Source organism: Molossus molossus, unplaced genomic scaffold (assembly GCF_014108415.1).
Source record: "Molossus molossus isolate mMolMol1 unplaced genomic scaffold, mMolMol1.p scaffold_m16_p_6, whole genome shotgun sequence".
NCBI classification, from domain to species: domain Eukaryota; kingdom Metazoa; phylum Chordata; class Mammalia; order Chiroptera; family Molossidae; genus Molossus; species Molossus molossus.
The window spans coordinates 42,491,117-42,511,423 of NW_023425399.1; the positions used below are offsets into that span (position 1 = coordinate 42,491,117).

At 42.7% G+C, this 20,307-nt stretch overlaps 1 protein-coding gene across 2 annotated transcripts in view; it reads left to right on the top strand.

The window, feature by feature from the left end:
* Positions 1–20,307, top strand: part of DTD1 (D-aminoacyl-tRNA deacylase 1) — a 237,654-nt gene that overhangs the window by 38,033 nt on the left and 179,314 nt on the right. Inside the window, exons 4-5 of one of the 2 annotated variants that reach the window (XM_036245665.1) lie at positions 8,930–9,036; positions 9,153–9,329. In XM_036245665.1, the coding sequence (XP_036101558.1) occupies positions 8,930–9,036; positions 9,153–9,194 (149 nt within the window). In that variant the 3' untranslated portion in view covers positions 9,195–9,329. Of the gene's footprint in view, positions 1–8,929; positions 9,037–9,152; positions 9,330–20,307 lie in introns of those variants that run through there. The other variant, XM_036245664.1, reaches the window with a different exon arrangement.

Here is a 20,307-nt window from a genome sequence, read left to right on the forward strand (position 1 = left end):
GGTTACTATGACTGTTGAGTGGGGGGTGTTCCAGGCTCGTTCTTGGAGGGGCTACTATGGCTGCCTGGTATGTGGCACTTCGGGCTGGTGCTTGGAGGAACTGCTATGTCCAGCAATGCCTGGCTGGGATCTTTTGACCCGAGGTCAGTTGGAAGAGGAAATGGTCTCTCCCCCAGAGCCACACGACTGTCTCTGATTCTCCTTGAGTTTGCTTTCAAGATCCCTTTTAGAGAGTCTATACCACAGGCTCAGGTAGCAGACTCCTTTGCAGGGCTTGAGCTTGGGTAGGGCAACAGTGGGGATTAGGAGGGTGGGGTTGTGCAGTCCAGATTGGAGGGCAATGTTTGCCCCAGGAAAGATGGTATCTGTGAGCCGTATGGGAGAGGAACTCAGCACAGAGACCCTGGTGGCTGATCCTTCAGCTCTTCCTGGAGTCACACAGCCCAGTCTGTCCTTGCAAGACTCTAGTCAGCTCCAAGCTGCCCTCCCTCTACCAGAGCCCAAGGTGAGTGAAGGAGATTTTATGCATTGGCCCTTTAAGAGGGTGTCTGTGTCTCTAGCAGACTTGCATCTCTCCCTGGTGGCAGAATCTCTGCTGATTTTTACAGCCAGATGTTATGTGGTACCTCTTCTCTGCTCTGTTGCTCTGGTCTGGGGAGCCTAGTGTGGGGTTGAGACTCCAGGTTCCTTAGGGAGCAACTTCTGCTGCTAAGATATCCTTCTGGATTCTTTTTTTTTTTTCTCACTGTTTTATTTTTTTTAAATCTTTATTGTTGAATGTAAAATGTATTACAGATGTTCCACATTTTTCCCCCATTGACCCCTTCCTCCCCACTTCCACTCCACTCCCGCCTTTTCCCACACTATTGTCTGTGTCCATTGGTTATGCATATAAGTTCTTTGGTTTATTCCCCCCCCAACCCCTTTTCCTTTGAGGTTTGTGTCAGTCTAGCAATGAATTTATACTTCTTAATCTCTTCACCTTTTTCACCCATTCCCCCAAACCCCCTTCCAACTGGCAACCAACAAAATGTTCTCCGTATATATGAGAATGTTTCTGTTCTACCTGTTCATTTTGTTTGTAGATTCCATTGTTGATAGATATGTATTCATTGCCATTTTGTTTGTTCATATATTTTATCTTTTTCTTCAAAAAGACCCTTCATCATTTCATATAATAATGGTTTGGGGGTGATGAACTCCTTTAACTTTTTCTTGTCTGGGAAAGTCTTTATATGGCCATCGATTCTAAATGACAGCTTTGCAGGATAGAGTAATCTTGGTTGTAGGTTCTTGCTTTTCATCACTCTGAATATTTCTTGCCACTCCCTTCTGGCATGCAAAGTTTCTTTTGAGAAATCAGCTGACAGCCTTATGGGAACTCCCTTGTAGGTAACTAGCTGCCTTTCTCTTGCTGCTTTTAACATTCTCTCTTTGTCTTGAACCTTTTGCATTTTGATGATGATGTGTCTTGGTGTGGGCCTCTTGGGGTTCATCTTGTTTGGGACTCTCTGTGCTTCCTGGCCGTGTATGTCTCTTTCCTTCACCAAGTTAGGGAAGTTTTCTGCCATTATTGTTTCAAATAGATTTTCCATTTCTTGTTCTCTCTCTTCTCCTTCTGGCACCCCCAAGATGCGAATGTTGGCACGCTTGAAGTTGTCCCAGAGGCTCCTTACGCTCTCCTCATTTTTTTGGATTCTTTTTTCTTTTTGCTGTTCTGATTGGGCATTTTTTGCTTCCTTATATTCCAAATCGATGGTTTGCTCCTTGGATTTACGTACTCTATTATTGAATCTGTGTAAATTATTCTTTATTTCAGTTAATGCCTCCTTCAATTCTAACTGTGCATCCATGATTTCTGACTGGTCCTTTTTTATGCTCTTGAGGCCCTCCCTAAGTTCACTGAGGTTCTCACTAAGTTCATTGAGCATCCTTATAAGCAGTATTTTGAACTCAGCATCTGTTAGGTTGATTATCTCCATTTCACTTAGTTCTTTTATTGGGGTTTTGTTCTGTTCTTTCATTTGGGACCTGTTTCTTTGTCTCCTCATTTTGGCTGCCTCCCTGTGTTTGTTTCAGTGTATTAGTTAAGGAGAGGTATGGGGCTTGCTGAGACCAGATGCTGCTCGTTTGAAAGAATTTAGGAAAACCTGAAGCTGGATCCAAGACAGGCCAATCCTATGGTAAAGCAAGTGGCAACAGCTTGGGTGGGCCTGAAAGTTGGGTGAAGTGGGGCCTCAGGGAGTCACCAGGGTGGGGCTACCAGTGTGAGCCAGGTTGCTGGAGTCCCAGATATGGCTTCTGTCTGCTGCCCCAGGGAAGGGCTCACCAAAGGAATAAAGGCCTCTGACAGCACAATTGTCCCAGAGAAAGCCCCCTCTCCAGCCCTCGCTCCAGTGCCAAACAGCTCAGTTCTTCCCTGTGTGTCTCTGGCGTCCCTTGAGCTGCCTCCCTCCAAGCTTAGAGAGAGAGAGTCTGGTAAGTTCCTGTGTGGGCCCTTTAAGGAGCTGCCTGGGGCTCCAGCTGCTTCAGCTTCCCTGAACCTCAGTTCCCGCTGGTTTTTCCAGCCAGAAGTTATGGGGACATCTCTTCCTGGCACTGGAACCCTGAGGGGGGCACCTGGTGTGGGACGGGGATCCCTCAGTCCTCAGAAAGGACCTTCCCAGCCGAGGTATCCGCCACATGTGGGTGTGGGACCAGCCTGTTGCGCCGCCGCCCCTCCTACCAGTCTGGATGTGGTTGCTGCTTTAATTCCATAGTTCTAGGACTTCCATTCAGCTTGATTTCAGGCAGTTTTGAATGATGGTTGTTCTGTAGTTTAGTTATAACTTTGATGTGGTTGTGGGAGGATGCGATACAGCGTTTACCTACGCCACCATTTTGGCCGGAAGTCCCTCCTTCTGGATTCTGAGCCATTGAACATGGGTGCGGGGCCAGCCCTTTTCTTGTCTCCGCCCTTCCTACCAGGGTGGATGTGGCTTGTTCTCTAAATTCTTGATTGTAAGACTGTTCAGCTAGTCTTCAGTTGGTTATTCAAGCTGCTTGTTCTGTATTTTAGTTGTAATTATAGTTTGGGGCTGGGAGGAGGTGAGTATAACTTCCACCTACTGCCAACATCTCCTATCACCTCCACCTTTGAAATTTTTGAAGTTGCTCCTGCTGTCTGTCTTTTTTCCCTTGAGGCTCTGAACTGGGTCATAACCTTGCTGTAGAAGCACCTTCAAGGTCACTGTGCTCTCAAGGTAAAGACTTGTTCCCTAGTCTGTGTCCCAAACTCTGCCCAAGAACATTGCCTAGCCCAGCACACCAGAGATTCTTCAAGGCTAATTGATGACATTAATATACTCCAATAATAAAATACATAAGAAACTTATAATAAAATGCCATCAGCATGGAGATGTATGGAATTCAAATGTAAGCCCTCTTCTGTTATCACAGTTCCAGGGGAAAGTTACAAGTCAAGTTCAAATTCTGTGTCCTACTCAAGTACAAAGACTTTCAAGTCCAAAGGAATTAAAGTTTGAAATCAAATGTCCTGATGAGTTTTGAAACTACCCTCCTTCCTTATTCTGCTGCTGTTGGCAAAAGGGTGTTCTTGCCCAATGGAGTTAGCTGTTTCACACAGGGGTCCATGTAGGTCCTTTGAGACGTCAAACAAGCATTGTCCCTGCCCGTGCTCACTCACACCTCAGTGATGAGACCGGGTAGCCTTTGATGCAGTTATCCCAGGCAGAATGACAGCAAGGACTTAGCAGAGGCTGAGGTGTCTAAGTAAAGCTGGTCAGAGAAAACCTTGCCTCCAGCCTCCTTGTGCAAGAAGGGCTGCACCAAATCCGTGACCTCAGAATTTCAGCTCGGATGAGTATTTAACCTCCCAGTGAGGGGTTAATTTTGATCCTAGACATTTACCATGTTAATGTTAGTTGGCAGCCCTCTTTGGGTGGAGGTTGGGTAGCCTCATTTGGTGAAAGTAGGCACTCTCCTGTGAGTAGGCACTGTCTGTCCTCAGCCACAGAGTTTATCCCCAGTGCTTCTTGCCACAGAGTCCCAGGCCTGAGATGTTTACTGCCAAGAAGAGGCATCTCCCTTGAGTGGACTGAACTGAACTGCTGCAGAGCCAAGCAGAGACCACCGATAAGGGCGACTTGAGCCTGGGACGAAGCCCCAAGGGTCCTGGGATCGCCTTTCCAGTCCCCTCCATGGTCCTGAATGTGGATGGAATTGGACAGTGGTTCTAATGTTGCCCACCTGGGCCTGGCCCTTTTAGAAACTCATCTATCAGGGGCCTAAAGGGCTTGTAATGTTCCCTTTTTCTAACAACTTAATATTTCCAGCCAAGTCACTTGGGAAGTGCCATTACTTGAGCTGCTAGTCTCTGCTGATTCCCAGAGTCCTTGCCTCTGCTCTTCAGGCCCTCTTGAGCTGTGTTGGCTGCTATCTCGACTCCTTATCCCAGTGATGGTGCTGCGCATCAGCTGAGCCCTCTGGGGAGCGCTCTGCTTCTATTGAGGCTGCTATGTGCTCGTGTACAGTGCTGCCATTATGCTCACAGACTGACAGGGTCATACTTTCATGGGCTCCAGGTGTGATGCAGGCCTGTGTGTCTAGACTAGACTCCTCCAGCTGCATGGCCCTAGCATTGCCATGTGTTTATTTTGAGCCCCCTACCCCACTTGCACACATTTGCTTGATTTCTTGGTTCCCAGACTGTATATCCGATGTTGGGTTCTCTGTTAGTAACACTCTCTTCCTCACCTGCCCAAGCTCTGAACAGGTTGAAGTGGAACAAAGGGGAAGCCTGGGTGGTGAGGATGCTGCTTTGAAGCCAGAGGGGGCTGCCGTTGGGGTGTGCTGGGGCTGGCCTGAGGCTTTGTTCAGTACTGGTGTCCAGGTATGGTCCCCAGAGGTAGGCCGAGCCCCAGCCTGGTCATAGCTGGGCAGGGCCAGCTGTGATCAAGAACATGGGCCTTTTATTCTCCCAATTTTTCTTCAATAGCATGTTTTTTTAGTGTCCCCCCCCCCCCTTTATTTGCCCATATACTACCATGGACAGTAGTGACAGTAGTGTACTGTCCTGGTTGTATAACTCAGGTGTACCCTCATGCATGTCACCTCCCAGGATGACTGTCATTCTGTCATCCTAGATCAAATGGCATGAAAGGCAGGGCAGGGCTTCCTGAGGGTGGTCACAGTCAATGAAGCATTGTTCAAAGGGATGGGATGTCAGCCTTCACAAGTAAAAGGATTGCCCTGGCTTGGGGTTGTGGCCTTGGGCAGCTGTGCTGGATACCAGGACACAGCAAGTTTGGCCATTGGGGTTGACCTGCTTGGAAGGTGGCACGAATGGGTCTGACATGTGCTTCTTCTCCAGCTCCACACAGAATCCTGGGCTTGTATTTCTAAGAACACCTTGATTATATCACCATCAGAGCCCAGATGTAGTTTTGTAGATATGTTTTTGTCTTTTAAGATTATTTTAAACAAACATTTATATTTTCCCTGGCCAATATAGTTTTTCTTGGGGGCTTTACTCTTTGATCTGGACTGGAAAAAAAATGTTACCATTTTAAGACCTCTTGAAACCTGTCTTTGGATTTATTGTCTGTACAAATGGAGATTCAGATAATAGCTCTGTTCCTAAAGGAAGAGAAACAGGAAAAGGAAATAAATTTCTTTCTTTGGAATGATCAACATGGAAGCATATGCTGTTTATCCTGGCAACAGGAATTCAAGGTCGGAAATAATTCTTTTCCTCCTGAGTCTACCATCAGCTTCCCTCAGGAGTGCAGGGGCTGATATTTGCTACTAATTGTAGCCATAATTTTAGCATGCAGTTGAACACATGATTTCCTTCCCAGCTGATGTCTTTTTAGTTCTCTGACATAGATTAAACAAAAGCTCTGTAGTTAACCGCCGTTCTAACCTGATAGGAGGTCACGGAAAGTCACCATTATTTGAGCACATTTGGCTACTTGGTAGGAACTAGATTAAACTTGCCTATAAAAATGGAGAACAGCATGGGTATTTTTTTTTATTTTTTTATCCTCACCCGAGGACATTATTTTATTTTATTTATTTTTTGTTCAGACAGAGCAGGAGGGAGAGAGAGGAAGAGAGAGAGAGAGAAACATCGACGTGAAAGGGACTCATCAAGTGGTTGCCACCCGCACAACCCAACCAGCGCTGGGGACAAACTGCAACTGAGGTACATGCCCTTAGCGGGAACCGAACCCGGGTCTCTCTGGACTGCAGGCCGACGCTCTAACCACTGAGCCAAACCAGCCAGGGCAGCATGGGTATGTTTAATACAGTTTTCAATACTACTGTGTGTGCTCTGAAGAAACCAATAGTTGGTGTGCATTTTCCTGAGGTTCTACATGAGGTTAAGGATCATTTGAAGGAGTGATACCAGCTGGGGAAGAATCAGCGGCGAAAACTGCAGTTGTGGTGGTGATAGAAGAGGATCACAGAAGTCATCTCATGCTGTGGTGGGTCTGGTGTCTGAGGGACCCCAGGACCTGAGAGCAAAGCCACTCCAGGCCTCTGGTTGGCCTGCCCTGGGCTGTATTCGTTCCCTGTTTGTCTCTTCCTTGGGCCCTGCAAGGAGGGTCATTGACATTATAAAGGATGTTTTCTATGAAATAAGGGCTCCCTGCCATGGGGGGTTTGGTAACTACCAGAACAAAGAAACTAAATAGGTTTTTCAAGTGTATTTTGAGACACTGTTACATGCTGCTATACGTCATGATCCTAGAAGGAGGAGTTCAAACAAGCGTGGTTTTCAGAAGTATATGACTGGCATTCTTTATTCAAGGAATACTTGCAGGACAGTTTGGGAAGCGTTGCTCTGGTTGTGTGGAGCCTCTTAGAGAGCATGACTTTTCGTAATAAGGGTGAACACTGATTTTGCACACACCATGTCCTAGCCACTGTCCCACGCACTTCCATGCGTGGTCTCATTTACATTTCCTCTTGTTAGTATCCCTATGATGCAGGTGAGAAATTGAACCATTGGGAGGTTAAGAAATTTGCTCAAGGCCCCAGATTTAGTTAGGGGCTGGGCCTGTTCTGTCTGCCAGCCTGAGTCTTGGTTGCCCTTCCAAGTGTTGGACCCTATGTAGGCTCATCTGAGAAGCCTTTCTGATTCCCTTCTCATCCGCCAAGGTAGGGACTCTGACCCTTCTCTGGTCTCAGGGCCAGAACTTCTCATGGTTTGTGTGTGGTACTTTCTCTTTATCACAATGTGTCCATTTTTTCTTCACACTAGACCCCAGAGTTCATGAGCGTTAGGCTGTCTGTGCCTTTGAGCCAGGTCTTTGGTCTCTAGCACTGTGCCTGGCACAGTTGCTGTGAGTGAAAAGCGGTGAGTGATTCTTAAATGTAGACTTGATCTCATATGCTCTCTTTGCTTCTTAATAGTGGGTGGGAGCAGAAGAGTTCTTGGTGGTTCTCAGTTTCTGAGGACTCATACTAACTTTGCTCTGTAGACCCATCTTTCATAATTTTGGATTAATCAGAGATGGTATGCAAATAACCCTTCCTACTTGTCAAAAACAGTGTGTTCCTTACTGTAAGGATCATCAGCAGTGTTTAGGCCTAGTGCTTAACAGAGGTCCTTGGATGGATGGAGTTGACATTCGGATTTCCCTATGACATCATCTCTCAAAGCATATTCTTCGTTTTTTTTTTTATAAATCTAAGTCAGCCTTTGGGGATTGATCAGATACAATTGAGTGGGTTTGGGTGTTAAAACAGAAAGTTGGGAATAGGACATACAGAGGTACTCCTTTTGTGGAAGCCTGGGGCTAGTTTGACAGTGCATTTCCTGGGAACAGCATCATTCTGCTGCCTCAGTAGGGTGAGGAGGGAATGTGTGCAGAAGAGATGAGTGGCCCTTGGCTCTGGGTAGTCCTGTCCTGTGAGGAGTGAGGTGTGTCCTGTTTTCTGCCCTGAGTTGCCATCTGTAGGTTGACTGGCCTTTTGACCCCATCGTGAGGGAGCAGGACCTTCTTCCTATTTTACACCAAGTGGGCCGGTGGGCCAGTGACAGGGCTATTTATGAGATTATTTTGTGGGAGCCTCCTAAACTTTCTTTTCCTTTAGATTTAAATTATTTAAATATTATGAAAGTGTACTCACTACCCAGTTGGTCACATTTATTTCAGATCTCTTTCAAATCTCACCACCTCCTGCCTTCTCTTCAGTATGAATGTTGTTACTATCCTGTGTTTGCATTTCTTTCCTATCTATGCTTTTTTGATACACACACACATGTGCACGTGTACACACTCACATATATATCCATAAATAATATAACTTATTTTGATGTTTAAAAATATCATATAAATGATAAAATGATGTGTCCTTTTTACAAGTTAGTTTTTAAAGATTGCACTGTGATGTTGATATTTGTCATGTTTATAGATGTGGCAGCCTTACAGTATTCTATTGAGGAATTAAGGTAGTGTATATACATTCATTTCCCCACTGAGGGGATAGTCAGATTGTGCCCACTTTTTCTATTGTAAACACCGCCAGAATGAACCTTTGAATGTTTCCTTTTGTTTAAGAGTTTCTAGAGTAGTCTCACCAAAGTAGAATTCCAAGATTGTAGGGTTTGTTCAACTTGAACTTTACTGGGTACAGCACCAAAATGCCCTCCCAAGTGGTTACACGAATTGACTCTCCTATTTTAGTCATTTTAACCCACATTTCCCCCATCCTTAGTGTTAGCAGGACTTCTCATTCTTGCCAAGTCTGTAGGGTGTGTGGCAGCACCTCTGATGTTCAATTTCATATTTCCCTCACTACTGGTGGGGTGGATCATTCCTGCTCCCCAGGTTTCTGACTACACTGATATAGGTGTGCTTTTTAGATGGGGCAATCTGGTAATCTCCATCTCTTGTAACTGTTTGAATTGTTCTTTCAGATGGTAAGTTTGGTGCCTACATGCAAGTCCACATTCAGAACGATGGGCCTGTGACCATAGAACTGGAATCCCCAGTTCCTGGTGCTGCTACCTCTGATCCAAAGCAGGTAAGTCTGTTGTCAGGGTCTGTTTCCTGGGTTTCAGTCTGTGGTAGACAAAACTCTTCATTGCAGTATTTATTTTAATACATTCCTTCTCATCTATTTATACCTTACCTCCTTAGTGCTGCGGCCGGCAGAGACAACACTTCTGCCTTGCCTCCTGACTTTGGATTCCAGAGAAAATGCCCTTTGCAGAGAGACCAGTTCTTCCTCTGGCCTCCTCTTCTGGTGAGGTGCTTTGCACCCACACGCCACTGGGTGGCAGCAGTGTAGCAGCACAACTCCCCTTGGCTCCTGGCTGGCAGGTTCAGGTTCACCCATTCAAAATGGTTACCTGGGATGGTTTTTATTCCAGGTGTAAGCAGATGTGTCACTAGAGTTTCTTTGTAAAACCTTATTTTTATAAGGCAATATCTGATCTGGATTTGCTGACAACTCTTCAAGTTTTCAGAAAAAATTAAAATTAAATTGAGAAAGGAACTGTTGATAGTCCTTATAACCTGTGTTGTTCTCTCATAGATGCTCCACACTTCTAAAGGCTTTAATTAACATACCCACTTAATAGCCTTCCAGACATAAGGAAGGGGACAGGCAGAGGAGTGAGAACTGAAGGGACATTTCTGTTTCTGCCTCCCTCCCTCGCTAAGATGCTGTGAAGCAGAGCGATGCAGTAGTTGTAGGGAAGCATTATATAAACTTAAAGCTCTATGACATGCTCAAAGTTATAATTTTTACAGGGAATATAACCTTTCTTTTTTGTTATTGATTCTTTGGATTGATAGAGAAGCAAGAACATGTCTGATGCAGTAGTGTTAGACTTCAAAGATGATCATTGAGCTTATTGGAATTACTTATAACATTAAAGAGATCACAAATAAAACATTCACATGAAAATTTAATATTGAACTAATTTGAGTCTTACAGAAAAGTTATAAAGGAGTCAGAATTTGCATACACCATTTACCTAGCATCCCCAAATTTTTTGTCTTTCATAATCATAGTACACTGATTAAAACATTGAAGTTAATAGTAATACAATACTGTTAACTACATGACAAACCGTATTTAAATTTTACTAGTTTTTTTCTACTATCTTTTTTCTGTTTCAGGATAATCACACATTGTATCCAATTAATCTTCTCCGATCTGTGGCAGTTCCTCTGTCTTTCCTTTTCTTTCATGACCTTGACACTTTTCAAGACTACCAGTCTGCTGTTTTGTGGCATGCATCTCAGTTTGGGTTTTCTGTGATTGCATTGAAGTTATGTACTTTGACAGAAATAGCAAATAGAACAAAAGTGATCTTGTGCCCATTTTAGTGTGTCATATGAGGAAGTACATGATCTTGAATTATCTTATTATAAGTGAACCTTGATTACTTGGAAAAGGTGGAGTCTACCAGATTTCTCCACTCTATAGTGAAGTTTCCACCTCTCTCCCTTTGTCTTGCCTTCTTGCTCATTCATAGCAGATGACTCTTTTTCTGCTTCACTGAGAAAGAAGCTATTGGATGGCACTAATTCTGCTTCTCCATTCCTTCTTCCTGCCCTGATAGCCGAGCTGTCCTTCTTGGTGCTGAGGCCAACTTCCCCACCTGGACCAGTACATAATTTGTGAGGCTCAGTGCAAAGTGAAAATGAGGGGCCCCTTGTTCAGAAAGTTTAAAGAATTTCAAGATGGTGACAACAGAGTATTAAACCAAGGGTGGGGCCTTCTGAATGGGGGCCCTGCCTGTGTGATTGCACAGGTTGTACACCTGTGGAGCCCTCTCCGCCCTTTCCACTCTTCCTCTCCTCCCTTTACCTTCTTAGCAGCCTCCACTAAGCCCTTGGTCCTCTTGTCAAGTCAGTCTTTCTCTTTCACTCATTTGTCTTAATCCCATTGGCTTAAAAATATTCCTGGGGATCTCCAATTGAGAAATACCCCCATTCTCTCCCTTCTTGCTGCCTTTTCGGTACACTACTCTAATCTACAGAGACTCTCACCCAGGTCCACAGTGACCTCCATGTTGCTTCATTTCAGGACTGTGGGCTGAAGGCCTACCTGACTTGATCACTCAGCAGCTCTTGTGACTGTTTTTGTCTTGCCCCTGGAAACCGTCTTGAACCTTGTTTTCCAGGACACTGTTCACTCCCAGTTTTCCTTTTACCTCTGCCGACTCCCTGTGATTGTATTTGTTCATTATTCTGTAGTTTTGATTTATTATTGTACTTTAATTGTATTTTTTTTCTTTTCTGTGAATTGTCTTTTATTTTTATTTACTTTATTTTAAAATTTATTTATTTATTTTTAAGTATTGTTCAGAGTGTTACAGATGTCCTCCCCCTTTTTTTCCCCATTGCTCCTCTCCTCCCGGTTCCCATCTCGCCCAGGCCTTCACCGCCCTATAGTCTGTGTCCATGGGTAATGCATATATGCATGTAAATTCTTTGTTAATCTCTCTCCACCCCCCCACCCCTCTTTTCTCTGAGGTTTGTCAGTCTGTTCCATGTTTCCATACCTCTGTTTCTATTTTATTCATCAATTTATTTTATTCATTAGATTCTACATATAAGTGAGATCATGTGATATTTGTCTTTCTCTGACTGATTTATTTCTCTTACCATAATACTCTCCAGGTCCCTCCATGCTGTCCCAAAGAGTAATAGGTCTTTATTTTTTACAGCTGCATAGTATTCTATTGTGTAAATATACTACCCAACTTTTTTATCCTCTCATCTATTGATGGGCACTTGGACTGTTTCCAGATCTTAGCTATTGTGAATAGCGCTCTTATGAACTTAAGGATGTGTATATTTTTTCTGATTGGTGTTGTGGGATGCTGAGGAAATATTCCTAGGCGTGGGATCACTGGTCAAATGGCAGATCAATTTTTAATTTTTTGAGGAAATTCCATGCAGTTTTCCATAGTTGCTGTAGCAGTCTGCAATTTCACCAACAGTGTACTAGGCTTCCCTTTTCTCCACACCCTCACCAGCACTTTATTGACAGTAGCCATTCTGGCAGGTTTGCGGTGATACCTCATTGTCATTTCAATTAGCATCTCTCTGATGATAAGTGACTTTGAGCATTTTTTCATATGTCTCCTGGCCATTTGTATGTCTTGTTTGGATAAGTGTCTGTTCAGGTCCTCTGCCCATTTTTAATTGAATTGTCTTCCTTTTGTTGAGTTGTATGAGTACTCTATATATTTTGGATAATAACCCCTTATTTGACGTATCATTGGCAAACATATTCTCTCAGACAGTGGGTTTCCTCTTCACTTTCATGGTGGTTTCTTTTAATTTTATTTTTGTTACAGATGTTTCTCCTTTTTTACCCCATTGACACCCTCCTCCCTATCTGCCCCCGCCACGTCCCCAGCTTTGTTATCCATGTGTATTGGTTATGCATACATGAATATAAGTTCTGTGGTTTATATCTTCCCTCCCCCATCACCCCCTCTTCTGAGGGTTGTCAATCTGTACCCTACTTCCATGTTTCTGGGTTTACCCTATTCCTCAGACTGTTATGATCATTATATTCCATAAATAAGTGAGATCATGTGGTATTTGTCTTTTTATGCTTGGCTTGTTTCACTTAGGATAATATTCTTAGGATCTATTCTCCAGGTCTCTCCATGTCGTCTCAAAGGATAAGAGATCTTTCTTTCTTACAACTGCATAGTACTTCATTGTGTATATGTACCAAAGCTTTTTAATCCATTTGTCTACTGATGGACACTTGGGCTGTTTCCAGATCTTAGCTATTGTAAATAGTGCTGCTACAAAAATGGGGGTACATATATTCTTTCTGATTGGTGTTTCAGGCTTCTTAGGGTATATTCCTAGAAGTGGGATCACTGGGTCAAATGGAAGTTCCATTTTTAATTTTTTGAGGTAACACCATATTGTTTTCATAGTGGCTGCACCAGTTTGCATTCCCACCAGTGGTGTACTAGAGTCCCCTTTTCTCCACACCCTCGCCAACACTTGTTCTTTGATGATTTGTTGATGGCAGCCATTCTGACAGGTGTGAGGTGATACCTCATTGTTGTTTTAATTTGGATCTCTCTGATGATTAGTGATGTTGAGCATTTCTTCATATGTCTCTTGGCCATTTGTATGTCCTGTTTGGAGAGGTGTCTATTCAGCTCCTCTGCCCATTTTTTAATTGGGTTCTTTGTCTTCCTTTTGTTGAGTTGTATGAGTACTCTATATATTTTGGAAATTAACCCCTTATCTGATGTATCATTGACAATGATGTTCTCCCATACAGTGGGTTGCCTTTCCATTTTGATGGTTGTTTCTTTTGCTGTGCAGAAACTTTTGAGTTTGATGTAGTCCCATGTGTTCATTTTCTCCTTTGTTTCTGTTGCCTCAGGTACTGTTTCAGTGAAAATTCTGTTGCCTACATTTTCTTCTAGAATTTTTATGGATTCATGGGGTCACATTTAAGTCTTTTATCCATTTTGAGTTTATTTCTGTGTATGGTGTAATTTGATGGTCTAGTTTCATTTTTTTTGCATGTAGCTGTCCAATTTTCCCAACACCATTTATTAAAGAGGCTGTCTTTACTCCACTGTATGCTCTTGCCACCTTTGTCAAATATTAATTGAGCATATTGCCTTGGGTCCATTTCTGGGTTCTCTGTTCTGTTTCACTGGTGTATATGTTTGTTCTTGTGCCAGTACCACACTGTTTTGATTATAGTGGCTTTGTAGTATAACCTTATATCTGGTATTGTGATCCTACCTGCTTTGTCCTTCTTTTTCAAGATTGCTGTGGCTATTCAAGGTCTTTTTTGGTTCCATATGAACTTTTGAAGTATTTGTTCTAGTTTTGTGAAGTATGTCATTGGTATTTTCATGGGGAGTGCATTGAATCTATACATTGCCGTGGGTAATATGGACATTTTAATGATGTTAATTCTTCCAATTCATGAACAAGGTATGTGCTTCCACTTTTTTATATCTTCTTCTATTTCTTTTTTCAATGTACTGTAGTTTTCTGCAAATAGGTCCTTTACTTCTTTGGTTAAGTTTATTCCTAGGTATCTTAATTTTTTTGCCGTGATGGTAAATGGGATTGTTTTTTCAGTTTCTCTTTCTGTGAGTTCATCATTGGTGTATAAAATGCCGATGATTTCTTGACATTAATTTTGTATCCTGCTACTTTGACAAATTCATTTATTAACTCTAGTAGATTTTTGATGGAGTCTTTAGGGTTTTCTATGTATAATATCATGTCATCAGCAAGTAATGACAATTTCACTCCCTCCTTTCCAATTTGGATGCCTTTTATTTTTTCTTCATGTCTGATTGCTGTGGCTAAGACTTCCAGTACTATGTTAAATACGAGTAGTGAAAGTGGCATTCCTGTCTTGTTCCTGTTCTTAAGGAAAATGTTTTTAGTTTCTGCCCATTGAGAATGATGTTGGCTGTAGGTCTTTCATATATGGCCTTTATTATGTCGAGATATGATCCCTCTATTCCCACATTGCTGAGTGTTTTTATCAGAAATGGATGCAGGATTTTGTCGAATGCTTTTTCAGCATCTATCAATGTGATCAAGTGGTTTTTATTCTTCATTTTGTTTATGTGTTGTATCACATTTATTGATTTGTGAATACTATACCAGCCTTGCATCCCTGGGATGAATCCCACTTGGTCATGGTGAATAATTTTTTTGGTGTATTGCTGGATCCGATTTGCTAGTATTTTGTTCAGAATTTTGGCGTCTATGTTCATCAGGCATATTGGCCTGTAGTTTTCTTTCTTTGTAGTGTTTTTTTCTGGTTTTGGAATTAGAATTATGCTGGCCTCATAGAAGGAGTTTGGAAGTCTTCCTTCTTCTTGAATTTTTTGAAATATTTTGAGGAGAATGGGTGGTAGTTACTTTTTGAATGTTCGGTAAAACTCCCCTGTGAAGCCATCCGGGCCTGGGTTTTTGTTTGCTGGGAGAGTCTTAATTACCTCTTCAATTTCCTTAGGTGCTATTGGTCTGTTCAAGTTTGCTATCTCTTCCTGGTCCAGTTTTGGGAGACTGTATGTTTCTAGAAATTTGTCCATTTCACTTAGATTGTTGAATTTGCTGCCATATAATTGTTCATAGTAGCTGTTAATAATCTTTTGTATTTCTGTGGTGTCAGTTATTAATTCTCCTCTTTCATTTCTGATTTTGTGTATTTGGTTTCTCTCTCTTTGTTTCTTGGGGAGTCTATGTAAGGGTCCATTAATCTTGTTTATCTTTTCGAAAAACCAGTTCCTTGTTTCCTTGATCCTTTGAATTGTGTTTTTGGTCTCTATGTCATTTATTTCTGCTCTGATCTTTACCATTTCTTTCCTTCTACTTGCTCTGGGGTTTTCTTTTTGTTTGCTTTCTAATTCTTTAAGTTGTGAGGTTAGACAGTCAACTAGAAATTTTTCTTGTTTCTTGAGGTAGGCCTGTAGTGCTATGAACTTCCTATCAGAACTGCTTTTGCTGTATCCCATAGATTTTGTGTTGTGTGTTCATTTTCATTGGTTTCCAGGAAGTTTTTAATTTCTTCCTTGATCTCCATGGTAACCCATTCATTGTTTTTTTTTTTTTCAAATCTTTATTGTTGGATGTAAAATGTATTACAGATGTTCCACATTTTTCCCCCATTGACCCCCTCCTCCCCATTCACGCCCCCCTCCCACCTTTTCCCACACTATTGTCTGTGTCCATTGGTTATGCATATAAGTTCTTTGGTTTATTTCTTGCCACCCCCCCCAACCCCTTTCCCTTTGAGGTTTGTCAGTCTAGCAATGAATTTGTGCTTCTTAATCCCTTCACCTTTTTCACCCATTCCCCCAACCCCTCTCCCAACTGGCAACCAACAAAATGTTCTCTGTATCTATGAGAATGTTTCTGTTCTACCTGTTCATTTTGTTTGTAGATACCATTGTCGATAGATATGTATTCATTGCCATTTTGTTTGTTTATGCATTTTATCTTTTTTTTCAAAAAGACCCTTCATCATTTCATATAATAATGGTTTGGTGGTGATGAACTCCTTTAACTTTTTCTTGTCTGGGAAAGTCTTTATATGGCCATCGATTCTAAATGACAGCTTTGCAGGATAGAGTAATTTTGGTTGTAGGTTCTTGGTTTTCATCACTCTGAATATTTCTTGCCACTCCCTTCTGGCCTGCAAAGTTTCTTTTGAGAAATCAGCTGACAGCCTAATGGGAACTCCCTTGTAGGTAACTAGCTGCCTTTGTCTTGCTGCTTTTAAGATTCTCTCTTTGTCTTGAACCTTTTGCATTTTGATGATGATGTGTCTTGGTGTGTGCCACTTGGGGTTCATCTTGTTTGGGACTCTCTGTGCTTCCTGGACTTGTATGTCTGTTTCCTTCACCAAGTTAGGAATGTTTTCTGCCATTATTGTTTCAAACAGGTTTTTGATTTCTTGTTCTCTCTTCTCCTTCGGGCACCCCCAAGATGCGAATGTTGGCACGCTTGAAGTTGTCCCAGAGGCTCCTTACACTATCCTCATTTTTTTGGATTCTTTTTTCTTTTTGCTGTTCTGATTGGGCATTTTTTGCTTCCTTATATTCCAAATCGATGGTTTGCTCCTTGGATTTACGTACTCTATTATTGAATCTGTGTAAATTATTCTTTATTTCAGTTAATGCCTCCTTCAATTCTAACTGTGTATCCATGATTTCTGACTGGTCCTTTTTTATGCTCTTGAGGCCCTCCCTAAGTTCACTGAGGTTCTCACTAAGTTCATTGAGCATCCTTATAAGCAGTGTTTTGAACTCAGTATTTGTTAGGTTGCTTATCTCCATTTCGCTTAGTTCTTTTATTGGGGTTTTGTTCTGTTCTTTCATTTGGGACCTGTTTCTTTGTCTCCTCATTTTGGCTGCCTCCCTGTGTTTGTTACTGTGTATTACTTAATGAGAGTTATGGGGCTCGCTGAGACCCGATGCTGCTCGTTTGAAAGAATTTAGGAAAAACCTGAAGCAGGATCCAAGACCGGCCAATCCTATGGTTAAGCAAGTGGCAACAGATTGGGTGGGCTTGAAAGTTGTGTGGGGCGGGGCCTCAGGGAGTCAGCAGGGCGGGGCTACCAGTGTGAGCCAGGTTGCTGGAGTCCCAGATATGGCTTCTGTCTGCCGCCCCCGGGAAGGGCTTACCAAAGGAACAAAGGCCTCTTACAGCACATTTGTCCCGGAGAAAGCCCCCTCTCCAGCCCTTGCTCCAGTGCCAAACAGCTCAGTTTTTTCCGGTATGACTCTGGTGACCCTTGAGCTGCCTCCCTCCAAGCTTAGAGGGACAGAGTCGGATAAGTCTGCGCGCGGGCCCTTTAGGGAGCTGCCTGGGGCTCCAGTCGCTTCAGCTTCCCTGAGCCTCAGTTCCCGCTGGTTTTTCCAGCCAGAAGTTATGGGGACTTCTCTTCCTGGCACTGAAACCCTGAGCAGGGCACCTCGTGTGGGACGGGGACCCTTCAGTCCTCAGGGAGGACCTTCCCCACCGAGGTATCCTCCTGATTTGTATCCGCCACAGTTGGGTGTGGGACCAGCCTGTCGCGTCGCCGCCGCCCCTCGCGCCTCCGCCCCTCCCACCAGTCCGCATGTGGCTGCTGCTTTAACTCCGTAGTTGTAGGACTTTCATTCAGCTTGATTTCAGGTGGTTTTGAATGATGGTTGTTCTGTAGTTTAGTTGTAACTTTGATGTGGTTGTGGGAGGACGCGATACAGCGTTTACCTACGCCACCATCTTGACTGGAAATCCAACCCATTCATTGTTTAATAACATGCCATGTAGCCTCCATGTGTTCAAATGTCTTTGCGTGTTCTTGTTGCAATTTATTTCTTATTTCATGCCATTGTGACCTGAGAAGATGCTTGATATGATTTCACTCTTCTTGAACTTGTAGAGATTTAGTTTATGTCCTATCATATGGTCTTTTTTTGAGAATGTCCTATGTGCACTTGAGAAGAATGTGAATTTTGTCGTTTTGGGGTGTAATTCTCTGTAGATATCTATTAAATCCATTTGGTCTAGTGCTTCATTTAGAGTCTGTGTTTTCTTGCTAATTTTTTTTCTAGAGGATCTATCCAGTGGTGTCAACGGGTTGTTAAAGTCCCCTGCTATGATTGTATTGCTGTCAATTTGTCCTGTGAAGTCCTCCAGAAGATTTTTGATATATTTTGGTGCTCCTATATTGGGTGCATATATGTTTATCCAGGATGTATCTTCTTGTTGGATAGATTCTTTCAATATTATGTAGTGGCCTTCTTTGTCTCTAGTTATGGACGTCATTTTGAAATCTGTTTCATCAGATATGAGTATTGCTACTCCAGCTTTTTTTTGCTTTCTGTTTGCTTGGAAGATTTTTTTTTCCATCCCTTCAGTTTCAACCTATGTGAGTCTTTTGTTGTGAGGTGTGTCTCTTGTAAACAACATATAGATGAGTCATGCTTTCTTATCCAATCAGCTACTCTGTGTCTTTTTATGGGAGCATTGAGTCCATTTACATTTAAGGTGATTATTGATATGTACTTATTTCTTGCCATTTTTGTTTAGTTTGGTTATATTTTTCTTCTTATTTCTTCTAGTATTTACAGCAGTCATTTTAACATTTCTTGCAGTGCTGGTTTGGTGGTAATGTATTCCCTTAGCCTTTGTGTGTGTGTGTGTGTGTGTGTGTGTGTGTGTGTGTATGGGAAGCTCTTTATTTGACCTTGTATTTTGAATGACAGCCTTGCTGGGTAGAGTAGTCTTGGATTCAGATCCTTGTTTTTCATGACCTTGATTACTTCATGCCATTCTCTTCTGGCCTGTAGTGTTTCTTTTGAGAAGACAGCTGATAGCCTTATGGGGGTTCCTTTGTAGGTAACCTGTTCCTTATATCTTGCTGCTTTTAGGATTCTCTTTGTCTTTAATTTTTGGTATTTTGATTACTTGTGTGTTGGTGTGGGCCTGTTTGGGTTCTTCTTACTTGGGGCTCTCTGTGCTTTTTGAACTTTAATGCCTTCTTCCTTCACCAAATTAGAGAAGTTTTCTGTCACTATTTTTTTGAATATATTCTCTAACCCTTGCTCATTTTCTTCTTTTTCGGGGACTCCTATGATGCGAATATTATTATGTTTTCAGTTATCCCACAGTTTTCTTAAGCTGTCTTGTTTTTTAATCTTTTTTTTTTGGTTTGGTTTTCTGATTGATTGATTTTTTTTACCCTGTCTTCTAATTCACTGATTCGGTCCTCAACTTCCTCTACTTTGCTGTTTAGATCTTCCAATGTGTTCTTCATTTCTGATATGTACTTCTTGATTCCTTCTTGGTGGTTTTTAATTTCCAATTGGTTGATTTTCAACTCTTTTATGTCCTTATTCATGCTGTTGAGCTTCTTCAAGATCATGGCTCTGAATTCTGGCTCTGTTAACTTTCCTAACTGCTCCACATTTATCTAATCTTTGGTAGAGGTTTCTTGTTCTTTCATTTGGCTTTCGTTTCTGTGTTTCACCATTTTGGCTATCACAGTGGGTTTTGGAGCCTGCCAAGTTTTCCCTGTGGGTGTTGGTGTTCTGTTGTTGTTGGCTCCCTCTCCTGGGTTTGGATGAGCGAGGGAGAACCCACGTTAAACACCACTGTCAAGTCTTACTTTCCTGATTATGTTACTTGCCCCAAAATGGTATAGTTATCCTCTAGCTTTTTTGCCTGGAGGCTATCAGTAGCAATTACTTGAAGAGTTTTGGGTTGTCAGTTGAATGAAAAACTTCCTCACGCCCTGGCCGGTTTGACTCAGTGGTTGGAGCGTTGGCCTGCGGTACAGAGAGACCCGGGTTCGGTTCCCGCTAAGGGCACGTACCTCGGTTGCAGTTTGTCCCCGGCCCTGGTTGGTCGTGCGGGTGGCAGCCACTCGATGTGTCCCTTCACATCGATGTTTCTCTCTCTCTCTTCCTCTCTCTCCCTCCCACTCTATCTGAACAAAAAATGGAAAAATGTCCTCGGGTGAGGATAAAAAAAAAACAAAAAACAAAAACTCCCTCAGGTGCTCAGCATAAGGGGGTTTTCTGAGTGTGGGGCAGATGCTGGTTGTTAAGTGAGCCTCAATTTGCATTTCAGTGGCCCACAGGGTAGGGTTAAATCTCCAAGTGAGGGCTGCTGCCTCTCCCTAGACCCCTGGGAAGGAGCAACATGGCCACTGTCCTGTGTGGCTGGAACTCAGCAAAAGCTCTGAGCCCCCGCCAAATCCTGAGTGTCCCCACACAGTTCCAGTTCAGTCTGCCCTCCTTCTGCTGGAGCCCAAGGTGAGTGGCTGTGG